Source organism: Anabrus simplex, chromosome 1 (genome assembly GCF_040414725.1).
Source record: "Anabrus simplex isolate iqAnaSimp1 chromosome 1, ASM4041472v1, whole genome shotgun sequence".
In the NCBI taxonomy this organism is placed as follows: Eukaryota; Metazoa; Arthropoda; class Insecta; order Orthoptera; family Tettigoniidae; genus Anabrus; species Anabrus simplex.
In genome coordinates, this window is record NC_090265.1 from 784,123,300 (window position 1) to 784,139,584 (window position 16,285).

At 37.9% G+C, this 16,285-nt stretch overlaps 1 protein-coding gene across 3 annotated transcripts in view; it reads left to right on the forward strand.

The window, feature by feature from the left end:
- The window catches only part of LOC136857516 (coronin-2B), a 252,436-nt gene extending 240,562 nt beyond the window's left edge, over positions 1-11,874 (forward strand). For all 3 annotated transcript variants that reach the window (XM_067136227.2, XM_067136229.2, XM_067136228.2), the window contains one exon: positions 49-11,874. In XM_067136227.2, the coding sequence (XP_066992328.1) occupies positions 49-183 (135 nt within the window). In that variant the 3' untranslated portion in view covers positions 184-11,874. The remainder of the gene's footprint in view (positions 1-48) is intronic.
- The last annotated feature ends 4,411 nt before the right edge of the window (positions 11,875-16,285 follow it).

The window sequence follows — 16,285 nt, forward strand, 5'->3', positions numbered from 1 at the left end:
TTCATGCATTTCTTTTCAGTTTATTCCAAGTCCTTTATGTCTTTATAGTTGCAGCGAGCATATTCCCGCCAGTGTGAAGAAATCAAACTTTTGCGCCGGCAGTTAGCTAATCGGGAGCGACGCATCATCGAGCTGGAAGAACAAGTGCAGAAACTGCAGCAGCAAAGGCGTCACCATAAATAAACTCATCATGTAACATGACACTAACTCATGGCAGGTTATTAATTTATTTGATGTGATTAACCCTGACCCTGCAATGTTTTGCAAATATGAGTCATAGTAACATCAACTATCTGATGTTTTCATGTAGTTGCAGCTTCGTATTGAACATCAGTTATGTGCTGATGTGTTTGAGATCTGCTGACAGTTGCAGCTTAGTGTGAGGATAATGCTTTGTCTCTCTATGAAGCAGCTTTCAGTGCTTCATGTTGGGTAATGCACATTGCATATTTGTGGGAACAGAATGTAGTAGACTTGTTAGTTTCAAAATGTATGCTCTCTTTGATAAGAGAATGAATTATACATGTTGGCTTTTTAATAGCTAGGAGTCCAAAGGTCATATCATTGCTGTAACATGTTTGATATATTAGTTAGAGTGATATATTAGTTTATTTTTAACTATTCCAGACCTGCCTCTGGTTCTTTTTGCTGTGAAAGCTTCAAGATCTCAAGCCTGAACACTGTGGGCTTGCTAAATGTACAATGACGTACTTAAATTATTACTGTTGAGATACCGTAATTCAAAGCTTTGCTGCATAGTTGAACCTTTAATTTTAATATTTGGGACTGTAATCTATTGATTTGGAATCAGTGACAGGTTGTGCTGGAATCATATTGCAAAATTGTATCAAAAGGTGGTTGATCTAGAAATGTAACTTGCTTAAAATGATGGTGAGATTTAATCTGCATATTGATGTTCATGCATTGTTAAAGCTTAAAAGCTGAACAAGAAGTATGAAAGTGTGGGTTAGCCAAGAAAACTGAGGAAACTGTAATGCACAAAAACTACATTAGTGTGCCCCACTTGAAGGTAGCACTGGAAAAATGTTTACCTTAACATGCGAGAAGTCGCAGCCATTTTAGAATGTAAGAGGTCGCGCAAAGGCAAATTGCTCATGCTTAATATTGTAATGAGCTGCTATTTTCCTTTTGCAGTGAATGCTCTGATAAAAATATAAATATGTACCCTGTTTAACTGCCTTTCAATTAGTACTAACATAATTACCCAGTAACAATATTTTCTCAATGTAAAAAAATGAATGAAATGTTTTTGCAAAATCTGGTAAAATTACGTGAGTTTTTAAAGAATGCGAGAGGTCGCGCGTGAGCAAATTGCCTCAACATTTGCATTTGTACATTTCAATTAATGATTTGGTCACAATTCAAGATAAAACTACAGCACCACACCACTGAAAGCCACCATAAATCTCATGAACTTTAATGAAGAAACTTCCTTGGAAGTGCAGTCATGTAAGAATACACTACGCGAAGGGTCGCTCGAAGGCAATTTGCCGTGGCAGATGCGAGAGTGAAAGAAAACTTAAACTACTCCGGAATGCAGCAGGCAATACACTGACGATAATCAACGTCAGGCGGGAGAGAGGGAGGGGAGGGATGAAACGAGTGCGATTAGCAACGAAATTATTAACAAAAATTTAAAAAGTGCAGCAAATTGCCACGGGTGTGATCTCTCGCGTGTTAAATTAATGCACGAGAAAAATTGAAATGCCTGTATATCATAACTGTGTGCATGAGAAAAGGAGGACGATGGCAACAGATGCTGGAAGTTTCCTTGTGCAGTGTCCAAAATACAACTGAACATGGCGCTGCATGTTTCTGAAGGTGGCAGCCAGAGCCTGACGAGACACCGCTTGAATCTCACGTCAACTGCTCTCCCGTAAGTTCTCTAGTGTACTTGATCTTTTTATGTACACACGAACGTAGCGTCAAAATGTAAACACAATCAAGAATATATCAGGATGACCTTCGAGCGGGACATATGCTAAAGGCACAAAAACCAGTACATGTTTGCATTACACTAGTCAAAAAGTCTAATCTCATTAGTACCTTCATCATTATTTATTTGTTCATTCATTAGATTCTTTTGATCAACCAGTTAGTGTGACACTACAAATTTGATAGGCTGCATACTCTGACCATATTTGTCAATCAAGAGAGCGTGGCATTGTCACTGGCTTCTCACAAAACCAATCAGGATTGAAATCCCAACCATGACAGATGAATTCGGGATGTTTGAAATGAAAGTCATGTCCTTGTGGTTCAGATTCCATGTATAACTGTAGGCGCCGTGGTTATGACTCACGATATCAACAACAACAAACTTGCTTTCTATTTTGCTCTAAATCATTGATACAGCTGCTGCTCCCCTTTGTAAGCTCCACAAATCCCCCTCCAATCTTGTTACTACAAACATTTTTTTCATAGAAACAATTATAATTCAGAAGGATTTTGAATAAAGGGAAGGTTTTCAAAATCAATGTAGTACAGTGACTATTTAAACAAAAGCTAGTATGCTTGGCTGAAAGAAGAATTTAAATTGAACTACATAAAAATAATCATACGTCAATTAAGTGTCATTATCAAGCTGCTGAATAAAAATCATATGTGTTGGTCTGAAAAGCTTACATAAACAAACCACAATGAGACAAGGAAATGTTCCAAGCAACACAAGATAAGAGTTCAGCAAGAAAATGAAGGATTACTCGGCGGACAGAAAAGCTCAAGGTACCAAATGGAAAGCAGCAGCCATACCCACCATCAAGAACATAAGAAACGGCAAACCTCAACAACAACGCAGCTAAAGCACAAGTACTGTTGGTCCTTGGGCAGTCCAAATGAACTTTTTAAAAAATTCATTAATTTATCTAAAAATTAGAAATACAATTTACCTTTAAGAATTGAGCCTGCACTCACTGAGTGATTTGGGTCACATAGCTGTGAACTTGCATTCAGAAGATGGTAGATTCGAACCCCCCTACAGCAGCTGGAACAAACAGTTGGGAACAACGGCAGGAAGGTACTGCGGGGAGGGGGCAGGAATTTAGAAATAAACTCATTGGGTGAAGTTATGTGCGTAAACTGGCTTTGGGTGGCAGGGTCATAGGTGGAAATTTAGGAGAACAGATTACTTAGGAGAATAATTAACTCTACCATGAAGGGCAAGAGAAGTAAAGGGGAACAAGGGCAATCATGGTTGGCTCAGTTTTAAACTACCGGGCGAGTTGGCCGTGTGGTTAGGGTCATGCAACTGTGAGCTTGCATCCGGGAGATCGTGGGTTCAAACCCCACTGTTGGCATTTCTGAAGATGGTTTCCCATGGTTTGACGGTTGCTTCCTTCCCACTCCTAGGCCTTTCCTGTCCTGTCCTGTCACCAAAAGACTTATCTTTGTTGGTGCGACACGTAAAGCAAATAATAATTTTTAAAAATAATAATACCGGGCGAGTTGGCCGTGCACGTAGAGGCGCGCGGCTGTGAGCTTGCATCCGGGAGATAGTAGGTTCGAATCCCACTATCGGCAGCCCTGAAGATGGTTTTCCGTGGTTTCCCATTTTCACACCAGGCAAATGCTGGGGCTGTACCTTAATTAAGGCCACGGCCGCTTCCTTCCAACTCCTAGGCCTTTCCTATCCCATCGTCGCCATAAGACCTATCTGTGTCGGTGCGACGTAAAGCCGCTAGGAAAAAAAATAATAATAAAAAGTTTTAGACTATTTGATCGTGTGTGGCCTCCATAGGGGCCTGGTGCAGGTCTTTCTATTTGACACACGCACGTGCGGGGAGGGTGAAATATAGTGTCGGCATATGGTTTACTGTTGTCACATAACACATAGGTGTCTGTTCAAAACTTACGTCGCCATCTGACAGACAAATCATCATCAACAACGGAGATGATTGGAATTGAACCCAGTCTTTTGGCACATAGAATAGTGATTAGAAATGGTATACCACCACCTCTCCTACCCTGCCACTCATCATTTTGATGATGAACATTTTTTCCACCATTAGGATTCAAACCAGGTAACCAGGCAGACAGTTTTCAGTTATTATTAATAAGAGGTGTGGAACAAAACAACGCCACCGAGCTAGTTGGAAATTGAGTATTGTGGAGGCACATAATTAATTCTCAGTGGTTTGCAGATGGAATGTTGGAAGGCATTTGTAATGATGATGATGTTAGTATGTTTTTACCAAAATAGAATCCATGACGGGTTTATGAGCATTATGTTCAAAGTTCGGTAAATGGTTATAGAGAGTAGAGGTAATGGAAAGGCTCAGAGCTTCCATGGAAGTAGTCAACTTTGGTTTTAAGTAAAGGCAGACGGCATGGTCTATACCAGAGGTGCTCAGCTAGGCAACCGTTGAGGCTAGCCCAGTGCAGCTGGGCTGGTATGATGTAAATGCAGACAGTTTACGTTACAAGCATACGTCACAGTGAAGCAAGGGAGCGAACACACTTTGCATGAAAGCGAGGGAGCATTGATGTTCGATTGTGATTATGAAGTTCTCCTCCACTACTTGGCCAAGTGCTGATTGGGATGCATTATTTAAAATAAAATATTATCGCAACAACAACAAAAAACTGGCCTTTTCAAGATATTCCAGTCTGATTTATACTGTGCTCGATACAAACAGTCAGTTTTATTTTCTTATATTTATTCATTCAAAGAAATCTGACACAATTTAAAATTTGACAGGCGTCCCGTGATAATAACTAGCCTCTAAATGACGAGAGGGAGTTTCATCACATTTTATTCCCGATAAGCATGATTGGATTGTTGGTGAGTTTATCAGATAATTTAAACTCAAACAACCACAAGCCACAGTTTATCCACCTTTAACTCCGTATTATATTAGAAAGGAACAGGTAGCAAGAAGGGAATTGGAAAAAGAAGTTAAGGGAAAGAGACCAGTTGGAAGACCGAGAAGGTGGATGGATCAGATTTGGAAGGACATTAGAGAAACTGGATTGGATGTGACAGAAGTAATGGAGCAGGAAAAGTGGAAGGAAAGAAAGGAGTGCAGGAGGCTTGTTAACCACACCCGGGCGATTGGAGTGGGACATTGATGATGATGATGATGATATACAAGAACTGTTTCCAAAGCTCCTCTTAAAAGTATCAGGTCAAAAATACATAAACTGCAGTAAACATAAATAAGTTATTTCTTACAACATAAATTGAAAATGACGTGAATTTCTGCCCTCTTTCTTTCATTATTTTCTGCCTCTGTTTCAAACTCGGGTGTCGTAGCAGTGATCGAGAGTGACTGTGGAAACTTCACCCAACCTTCACGGCGTGTGACCATGGCCACAACGTCACTGTGGTTGAATAGCATACGTTACACTCATCGCCTGCCAGCCCGTCCATTTACAGTGCTGGGCACCCACGGGACAGAATGCCCAGTGTGAGCACCTGTGGTCTACAGTATACCTTGTGTGTATGGTGGTGGTGGTATTTTTTTTTTTTTTCCTGCGAGTTTTACTGGAGGAATTAAATGTCAGAATTATCATCATTCTTTAGTATATTTCGTAAGATTTAGGTAAATTACCACCACACCAAAGAGTAATAAAAATAAAGTGCAGAGTTCAATATTGTTTTTTGACATAAATATGTCTTATAGCAGTGGGTCATCTGAAATTAATGATACAAAATGTGTAATGCAATGTTATCTAGTAACTGTTGATGGATGGTCATGATCGAGAGGCACATAAGATATATTTATGATCATTTGATTTTCCCAAAGGGAAATTTGACACTTTTTTTTTTCTGCTATGGGTATGTTGCACCAATATTTACAGATGTTATAACAATGATAGGATAGGACTGTGAAAGAAGTGACAGCGGCCTTCATTACGGTACATTCCCAGCATTTCCCTGGTGTGAAATAGGAAGCCACAGAAAACCATCTTCAGGGCTGCTGACTGTGGTGTTCAAACCCATCTCCCAAATGCAAGCTTGTAACTATACGACTCAACTTGGCAGAATTTATTCAAAGATATTAACCCTCTTGCACTCAGCCTATATGCAGAGGTTTGCTCGAAGCAGCTCAAACTAATTTGTGATTTTGCAACCAAATAAAAAAAAAAATCAACACGTAAACAGTTTAATACATATTAAAATAAAATAAATCGCACTAAAATAGGAAAATATGAGCATTTCAGAAATGAGTATACCTTGGACATATTATTATTGGTAAAGCCGAAAAAAATTAAATTGTGAAAATAATATTTGGAAACTAAATAATGGTTTTCAATTATAGAAATATCAGACATTATTGCATTTTTCTTTTTTACTCTTAAACCTGAAAGAAAGAATATTTAATTCTGAATAATTTGATGTTAATATGATGTGTGTGCTGCAATTCACTTGTCAAAAATGGCACAAAGTTATTCACTGTACATGTAACTGTCATCGATGTCAGGTTATTCACGGTCCGATGCACGGTGAGCAACTGTGACTGTGCGAAAATCTTCAGGAATAAGATCGTAACATTAATCACTTTCGACAAAAAGTCACTATTACTCTCTAAATCATCGTAAAATTCAAGGAAATCAAAATCATTTGGCCTTGAACATGACCTAGTCATTACAAGAAAAAGATGACGCAAGCACATGCTACAACGGAGTAAAGAGAAGATGTATAATTATAGTCCGGGAAGAACAGCAAACACACGATATACCAAAGAAGCGAAATAAACTCTAAACTAAACTGATAGCAAGATAAATTGTTGTATTCATAAGCCAACCAAATACAGATCCACGCAATAACAACTTCGAACAACCACAACATAAATATCATGGTCAATAGATTTCATTTGTCGAAAATGAAAAATATTTAATTGGGCTGGTGGATATATCTGTTGAGTAAAATGCAAATTCAATGCTTTAAGTTATTGTCACAATCATCTGTTACCATTTAACAGCCACACAAATGACCAAAATCCCTAAATAGGACGAGGCGATGTATCGGCACCATGAGCGTTCTTGCCATAACCTCTCGCACCGATGGATCGACACGCTGAGAGCTAGAAGGTTAATCAACAGGGGAACATGAAAAGGAACACACAATAGGGCGAAGTCTGTCTCAACTCCTCACACACCGCTGTCCTCAAATGGACTAGCCCTCTAACCCCATCATTCTTAGCCCCGCATTGAACTCATCTTTGTGTCCCAATCTCATTGCAAGGGCAGGTCTGCACACTCACTGAGAAGCATCCTGACTGATCTTCAGCCATGATGTGAGAAGAGTAGGATAAGAAGAAAGACTGGAAGATGGAAGAGAGATAATGGTAAATATTCGGAAAACAGGACACACATACAGAAGGAGAAAAGAATTTCAACAGGTCCATTACTTAAGTAGAACATTAATTGTATCAAGTACGTTGTAGTCTAAAGATACTGTAGTATTACAGTGCATGGAACTGTGCATTCTCATTTCAACAGGGCTAGCCAAGGCCCAGAACCTGATATGAAGATGTTTTGATTTTGACAGTCAGAAAGGATGTGATGGTGGCTTTGTTGCTGTTGGATATAATGTGGCTTTTTTTTGCCCCTTAACAAACTGCTAAATGGATCAAAGCATTACCTCAACCCTGTATCAAGAGCTGACAATCCCTTTGATTTACCACTTCTAGCAATATTTACAGTCATTAACCATGATCAAAGCAGCAGAAGTTAAAAGTAATTGTAGCTTGTGGTTATTCTACTAATTTTTAAGGGAGTAAGTTATACTCAACCTGCCCTACACAAAAGTGTAGACTCATGTTGTAACTTGCTGTTTGGCAGCAGTAATATTGTTTCAACAGCAAGTACCGGTGGTCAGCCAACTAATCTTTAACACCGAGCAGAGGAAAAATGGAAGGGGTACAATCCTTTGCAGAATGAGGGTATCTGCAAAAGAAAGGGAAGAGTCACAAAAGGCCTCGCAAACCTAATACCATTAGGGTCAGAAGAGAACAATAGTTGACCAGAGGAGGTCAGACAGGAAAGATGATGATGATGATGATGATGATGATGATGATGAAATGAAGATGATAATAATAATCATACAGCTTCAGCTACTGTGTGCAGACATTTTAATTGGATGCCATCTTGCTGCCTGCTCGTAAATTTCGAAGTTCCGTTTCACTCAAAGAGATCTTTTACGTGCCGGCATCATACGATGTGGTGTGTCGAGGGGACATCTTTCCGCTCCTCAAAAATCTGACTACCTCTGCCGAGTTTGAACCCCCTATATTGGGATCCGGAGACTGGCACTGTACCTCTGATCCACAGAGGGAGCTGACAGGAAAGATGAAAGTCAGGAGTCTGTCACAAGTAAGCAGAGCAATGCCAGACTCAGCTAGAGGCCTTAAATCTGCTAGTTTGAGAACTCCTTTCAGTTGTCTTTTACAGTAGGCAGAGGGTACTGTAGATGTGTTCTGCCACCCCCACCCACAAGGGTTAACTTGCTGTGTAATGTTTGATGCTACCCTGTTACTGCTGGATATTGTTTCATTCGATGACCTTATGATCCTCCTGAGAGTAAGATTGCCTGATTACAATATGAATCCTGGATATATCTTTTGAATTTGATATATATCCTTTATACTACATAATTTCTAATTGACTGCTACTATCAACTTCATTACTGACATAAATAATTTCCACATACTTTTGGTGCTATCCAAGTGCTGTTGTAAAAAAAATATATATATATAGAATATCCTGAAACAACTTCTTCTGTTATCCTCTAAAGAACATTTCATGATAGGCTGTGGTTGTCTGAAAAGAGCACCATTGCAATTGGCTTTGTAAAGTTACAGTACCCTGGCCTGTATGACCACATTCCTCTTTAGCAGTCAAGGTATAATTTCTGCAGATGCATTAATGTACTGTATTGCTTGCACAAAGATAGCATTTAGTTTTAACTTCTAGAATATGAAAAGACTTGACCTGGCAAACTTGGGGCATGTAGAATCTAATTTATAAGTTCTGTTGAATTTTGTTTCGTTTACTGCCATATCTACATTTATCAGAATAATTTGTAAAATTCCTTCTCTGTGCATCAGCATGTACAGTCGCTCAAAAGAAGAAAGAGCACATGGTAATTTATAAATTCCTTGCAGGTACACTTCTCTCAGAAACAATTGAACCTGAAGGTGTTAAGTTTGTTGCAAATATCCACATGGTTTATATCTGCATGGGAGGTGAATTATATTTTTTGTAATAATTAAAATAAAGTCTGATAAAATACTAAATACGAGGAACATCCAATGCCATGCACTTGTCTTCTTTTATGAGCGACTACAATAAATCATCAAAATTATTTTATGGGAAATGGCAAGTGACATTCATTGGAAGTTTGTTTACAAATCTTTCCTATGTGAATCTTTGCCATTTTTCTTCTTTTATTTTGAATCTATAACAAATATAAAGGTTGTTCATTTGAAACATAGCTGTTGTCTAAAAGCTTACGCTAAATGTATTGGACAACGTACACTGTATCAAAACGACAACATACTGATGATAATTCAAGAGACTTCGCAGGGTGTAAGCAACAGTAATTATCAGACTCTACAGATAATCACTCCCACCATTCAAGTACTTGATCCAACACAGAAAACCTTTCGTTATACCCTCCACAATGAAGGACACTGGTTGCTATAATGTGTGTCTACTTTAAATTGTAATACAGAGTAAATGGCGCATGTGTTCACATATTATCAGTTTAGTTACCGGTATCACAAAAATTTCAACTGGATATCATATCTATTAGGTAATTATTATTATTACAATTTGTTTTACATCGCACCGACACAGATAGATCATATGGCAATAATGGGGCAGGAAAGGCCTAGGAGTGGGAAAAAAGCAGGCCCAGCATTTTTGTGGTGTGAAAATGGGAAACCATGGAAAACCATCTTCAGGGCTGCTGACAGTGGGGCTCGAGCCCACTATCTCCCAGATGCAAGCTCACAGCTGCGCACCCCTAACCACATGGGCAACTCGCCCGGTATTAGGTAATCATGACGTGGTATGTTTTATGGCATCAAAAAAAATTGCGCATAATTTCCTTCCGTTAAACCTTTAAAATAAATAATGTTATTTGCTTTACATCCCACTAACTACTGTTATGGTTTTCGGAGACTGTTAAACCTTTGTCCTCCCCTTTCAGTTGTCTTCACGGCTTAAAAGTGCCCTCATCAGATGCAGGTTTTGATGTTGTACTTTGATGCAATATTGTTCACCCATATATTGATATTTAATGTTTAAGGATATTTGGTAGCTGCATGCAGAAAGATAAGGACAGCATTAATGGTTTAATACATGTATTAGAAGGAGAAACTGGATGCCCGTTAAACTGTGCACTGCAGTCTAAGGTAGAGACGCACTATAGTTGAACCACACAAACCAGATACATGTTCTTGGCAGGGTGAGAGGTCTTGGATCTAAGGTGGTTGACCTTAAGACCCCTGCAAAACAGTGCTGAGACATTTTTGTGAAAATGTGCATTACCTTTGAGCGGGACCACACTTTATGACAGCACTTTGCACATGATTTGAATCATACCAAATGGTATTCATTTGCACATAACCATTAAACATGAACATTGCTTCAGATTTCTTCTCTACTTAGAAAATATATATCAGACTGCCATGTTCTGAGTTGTTACTATAAACACCTAGCCACGTAGTACTGCCCATCTCTTGGCTGTCCCAGCAAGTTCCCTTCTTATTTTTACATCATACTGGCATAAGACAGGTCTTATGGTGACAATAGGATAGGAAAAGGCTTGGACTGGCAAGAAGTGACCATGGCCTTATTTAAGGTACAGCCCCAGCATTTGCATGGTGTGGAAATGGGAAACAGCAGAAAACCACCTTCAGGGCTGCCGACAGTGGGATTCAAACCCACTATCTCCCGTAAGCTGACAGCTAATGACCCAAACCACATAGCAATCTTGCTGGTCATCAGCATTATTAGCTCTATGTTTCAGTTGAACAACCCTCATACATTTTGTATTTGTAAAAATGTATTATTTTTTTTTCAAACATAGTTTGTCTTGTAAGAGCTGCACATCTGTATATATATTTCTGTAATCTTTATTACATTGTCTGTACTTGCTGTTTGGTTTACTGTGCTGACATTCAAGCTGATAATTGTTATTGTGTTCACTCTCATAGTACTAGTCTGCAGTGGAAAGTCACATATCATGTGATTGTAACATAAGTCATTAAACCAAATATTAGAATAAAGATATTGGACTATGAACAGAATGCTGACTCAAACAGTTACCCATATACAGCTAGATAGAAGTATGGAAGTCCTTAGGTCTTGTGAATAATATTGTGTGTTGTAATTGTTTACCATAGGGTTTTCAGGACATAATCTGTAAATTTTGCCATTTTACATGTTAATTATTTTTTGCTAAGGATATAGACAAGAACGGCTGTTACCAAATCTTGTCATTTAGTTAGTTTTCGATTTATATTGTTCGTTAAATCCACTATGTTGGTATAGGAACTTTAAAAACATGTTACCTTTTTTTTAAAAAAAACAAATTTAATTTTGAGAAAATCCCTTTACCCTTGTTGAATGTTGTATATTTTTCTACTTCTCTTTCTTTGTTTTCATGGAGTTAATTTAAATTCATCTTAATAAATTCTTCCTGGTGATTAAAGCATATACTTTAAAAGAATGGTTACCAAGCATAGTCAAATTTATATTTCTTGAGGCCAAAGCAAAATGGTAATTGAAGGTATAGCCACTTCATTCAGTATTAAGATATGATGAGAAACACTTGTACTTTGATATATTTATCTGTATATAGACTTTGTCATCTTCATTAGTAATATATTTCCAGTCATGTTACATCTTTTCTAATCTTCTCCAACTATTGATATCCTTTTGCTTCCCTGCATTTGCTATCTCTAAGGCCCCATTCACAATGCAAACATAACCGTAAACTTAACGACGTAACGTAACCGTAAAATTAACGTAAAATTTGTGGTATTCACAATGGAGGAACGTAACATGGACGTAAAGAGTGCACAGCAGCCAATCAAAACACTGCCATGTTATTTAGCACGGAAGTTGGGTTTTAGGCTATCTCGCAGTTTTATGTTTTAATATCTTGATGGAATTAAACAACGTGGTATTGGAAATCATATTACTTCAGACGTCTCTTGCTTTGCTCCTGGGATCTATGTAAGTTTACACTAAAAGGCGAACTAAACAACGATGCAGAAAATGGGTTCATCCCTTGAATCAAAGAAGGTTATTTCAGAGCGATTTCGGTAATCTACTGTAAGAAACGACCCTCATCAGTTCGTTTTGTACATGCGGATGAAACCTGAACTGCTTGACACTATCTTACGATTTGATTCCCCTTTCGTAATAAAAACAAGTGTAAGGTCTCCTTTACCGACATCTATGCGCCTAGCTATCACACTCTGATGAGATGTTTGGATGATATCGTTTTCGTAAACTAGTAGTCTGTCATGATGTTAAGAAATATCCTGGGACACTGTTTTATCTATGACAGGGACTGTCTCGTCCGGTCGCCAGCGCTGCGAGCTTTTCTCCCGCCATTTACTGTCAGATTTCATTGCTACAGCATATTTGTTTCCATGTATTTTTTACGGCACAGCATCTTTTTAATTCTTTTTCCTTTTATCATACAGACGCACAAAGATTATTTTGGATGAGAATACAAGTGTTTCGTCGAAAGAAGTCATTATATCCCGCACAAAATACAATGTTTACGTCTGCTCTGATTGGCTGGTTCTTAAATCTAACGTAAAATTAACCGGAAGAGCTTGGAGTTTGCAATCCTTTAATTTTACATACTCTCAGTTGAGTTTATGTCAGCGCATTGTGAATGGTTCCATTAGATAACATGGCCGCTAACTTCTAAGTTGACGTTAATTTTAAGTTTATGTTGCGTTACGTTTGCATTGCGAATGGGGCTTAACTGTGACTAGACTTCACCAGCAAGAATTTTATGTCATCCATGTATTTTCAGTGCTATTAACTTGGGTTTGAACCTGCTGTCCCCTGAGTGCAACCTGACCGCTAAGTAAGTAAGTGAGTAAGTAAACATTTTAAAAAATCAAGGTAATCAGCAAGCAGGAAGTCACGAACACTGTAATCACATTGGACAGAGAAGCCATTGTCGCAATTCAAGCTTCTAGGATGCCAGTTAACACCAGAATGGGATCCAGATGTATAAATGGAAACCAAAATCAGCCTTGTTAGTCATGTTTTTTTAAATTAAAACCTCTTGTATACACCGTGACCTCAGATTCGAAACTCATGAAGTGTTACTGTATGTCCAATAAGAGAACGGTTTTGACAGGTGCGGCTGTGACTAGACTAATGGTGCACTGCGTTGTGAGATAGCCATCAGGTGATTTGTCATATAATCTCAAAATTTCATAATGAAACTTTGTTTGCACTTGTTATATACCCTAAGCTAGGTAATTTACATATTCGACGAACTGACAGCATCTTGATTTATGAGTTTCATTTCCGTATTGACAGATTAACATGTACAGATATGAAAGGGTCTCCACCTTATCAATACTGTTTATTGTAAGAATTAGCTTACAGTACCGGTTTCGACCATAATTGGTCATCATCAGCTGATCATGAATACCTTTACATATATATCAAGCAGTAATTGACATTACACTGTCTAAAGGGAGATGCTGTAAGGAAACACCATATCTGAGTGTGTCCAAATTGGGCATATTAAGTGTGAATTGGTTATATATTATGATTTTGATTTTCAGGTACATGGGTATAAAGCTATCTTCTTCAGGACTAGAAATTTGACTGTAAAATCTATCCTAAGCTTAAATCTAAGTTGTATGTACAAATACAATAAACACATTAAAATACACAGAACGTATTAAAATACATTAAAATAATGAGTATAAAACACTTCACGGATTTGAATGTGCGTCTTGCGTATATCTTCATTCTCGTTTTAGAGTCCATGGTTGTACATAATTTGGTGCTGCGATTGTAGGCAATGCTGTACGTCTCTTAAGAAGTCTTATTATTTACTTAAATGATGTCTTCACGTGTATGTATGATAAAATGCTTTCGTTGTTAGCAAAATCCGATTATATAGACAGAGGTAGGTATGTGCAGCTGTGAGTGGAGTCTTATTCCTTAAGTTTGGAAGCAGATGAATTGGTCTTGGTCATTCGTGTATTTTTCTTGATGTTAGGCTATTGTGGTGGCTCCTTCCTCATCTATATCTGTGTGCTGGTGTTATAGTTGTTGTTGTTGTTGTAGTCTTGACTGGGTTGTATTCGATCTGAGAGCTTGCCGTGTACTACTTCGCGTTCGCCTGACAGCATGCATTCGTAGCTATTATTGCCCATACTATAATAGTGTTGCCATATAATTCAAATATAGGAGGGCGCGTAATATTAGCTGAAAATTCCATCTGATGTCATCAGACAGAAAGAAAACAGACCCTCGATAAAGGCATTATAACAAAGTCATAAATTTCTAGCAATACATACAAGCAGTGAACTGGCGAGCTGAATTACACGTAGAACTATGCGTGGATTGACGGCAGTAAATAGTCACAGATATTAGCTGTAATTATTTTATTACTAATAGGGTGTGGGGTAATAAGCTTACTTTTGACAACATACCATGTAAGTTCTGGGAAAAGGAGATTGGCGTTCGGTTCCCCCATTAAATTTGAAGTTAAGAAATTTTACTGTATAAATGAAACGAAAGATTAATTTGATAGAACAAAATATATTCTCGAAATTGTATATAAAAATAGTAAGTCTTGTTGCGATAAAACAGATGAGAATATGAAATTATGACATTGCAACTGAAAGAAACTAAGCATGAATTTGAATTCTTCTTGACCGGACATTTAGCAAGTTATACGAAATATATCCCTCACTTGACTGTACCTTCAACACTTTGAGTGTAATTACGACATATTCCTTTGATCTGGTGTTTACTGTAGATGTGTCACACCTAATTTGGTGATTTATCCATGTGACTGCTTCTTCTCCATATCATATGACTTCTTGATAAGTCTGTATGGTATGACTTCATTGCAAGTGGTATCCTTCTATGACTCCACGGTAAGCCTTTGTGTCCGTATCTTCGACTAAATGACCGACCAACTTTGGCCTCACTCTCTCAGTGACCAAAGACTAATGGCTCACTGAATCTTCTCCATCTCGTTCACACTCGTTGACTCTCGTTGACTGACCGACTTGGGCCTCTGCATCCATTTGAATAATGACTGATGCTACAGTATGCAGCCACCTTTTATAGACATTAGGTTGACGCACCTACGTAACCTCCAGAAATAACTATTATCGACTCCCACCTCGCGACAAGTGTTGCATACAATGGTGAAATAGCCCAGGGCTCCCTAAGTATCTAAGACGGTAAGCGCATCGCTAAATGCTCACGATGACGTAGCAATGACTTGACAGTAATGCCAGCAGTATTGCACAATGTAGCAATGTCACATCCAACATCTGATATCCAGCACTTCTTTACTGTACATGTCTTTAGTGTTAATTTACATACACGTATATATGAATACATTTAACTACAATCACGCAAGCGACAAGCATTGCAGAATCGAATTGAATAAGAATGATAATATAATAATAGTAATCTCACAGATAAAATAATAATAATAATACAGACATAATACTAATAATATCACAGATGAAATAATAATAATAATAATAATAATAATAATAATAATAATAAAAATACAGATATCACCTTGTAACTGGATTTGAACCGTTACATAGCCTACTTCCAAACTTACTCAGCTCTAACATGAAAAAAGAAATGACTGAAATTCAGAGACCTCGTATTGAATATAAATATCGAAATATGGACCCTACTTAACCTTATAGCCTAAATATTAAACAGAACTGTTTAAAACACTAAGATAAAACTTATAACACATGGATGAACGGGAATAACAACACTAACACTTAAGAACAATAAGAGATAATAATAGTAAACAACTGATGCAGATAACACAATGTACACTTGTATTGCAATCAGAAAAGCAATTGAATCATGTGGAAATGTATGGGTAAATAACAGCTGATGGAGCGATCACAGCGCTCATATGTTAAAACCTTTCTCTTATTGGACAAGGTTTGGGTGTTACTAGTGCTGCTTTATGGGCGCTGAGGGGCTTCATCACTGAACCAACTGCAGGCCTTTGAAATATCATTGTATTAGTTTAAGATATGTTCAAGATCTCATG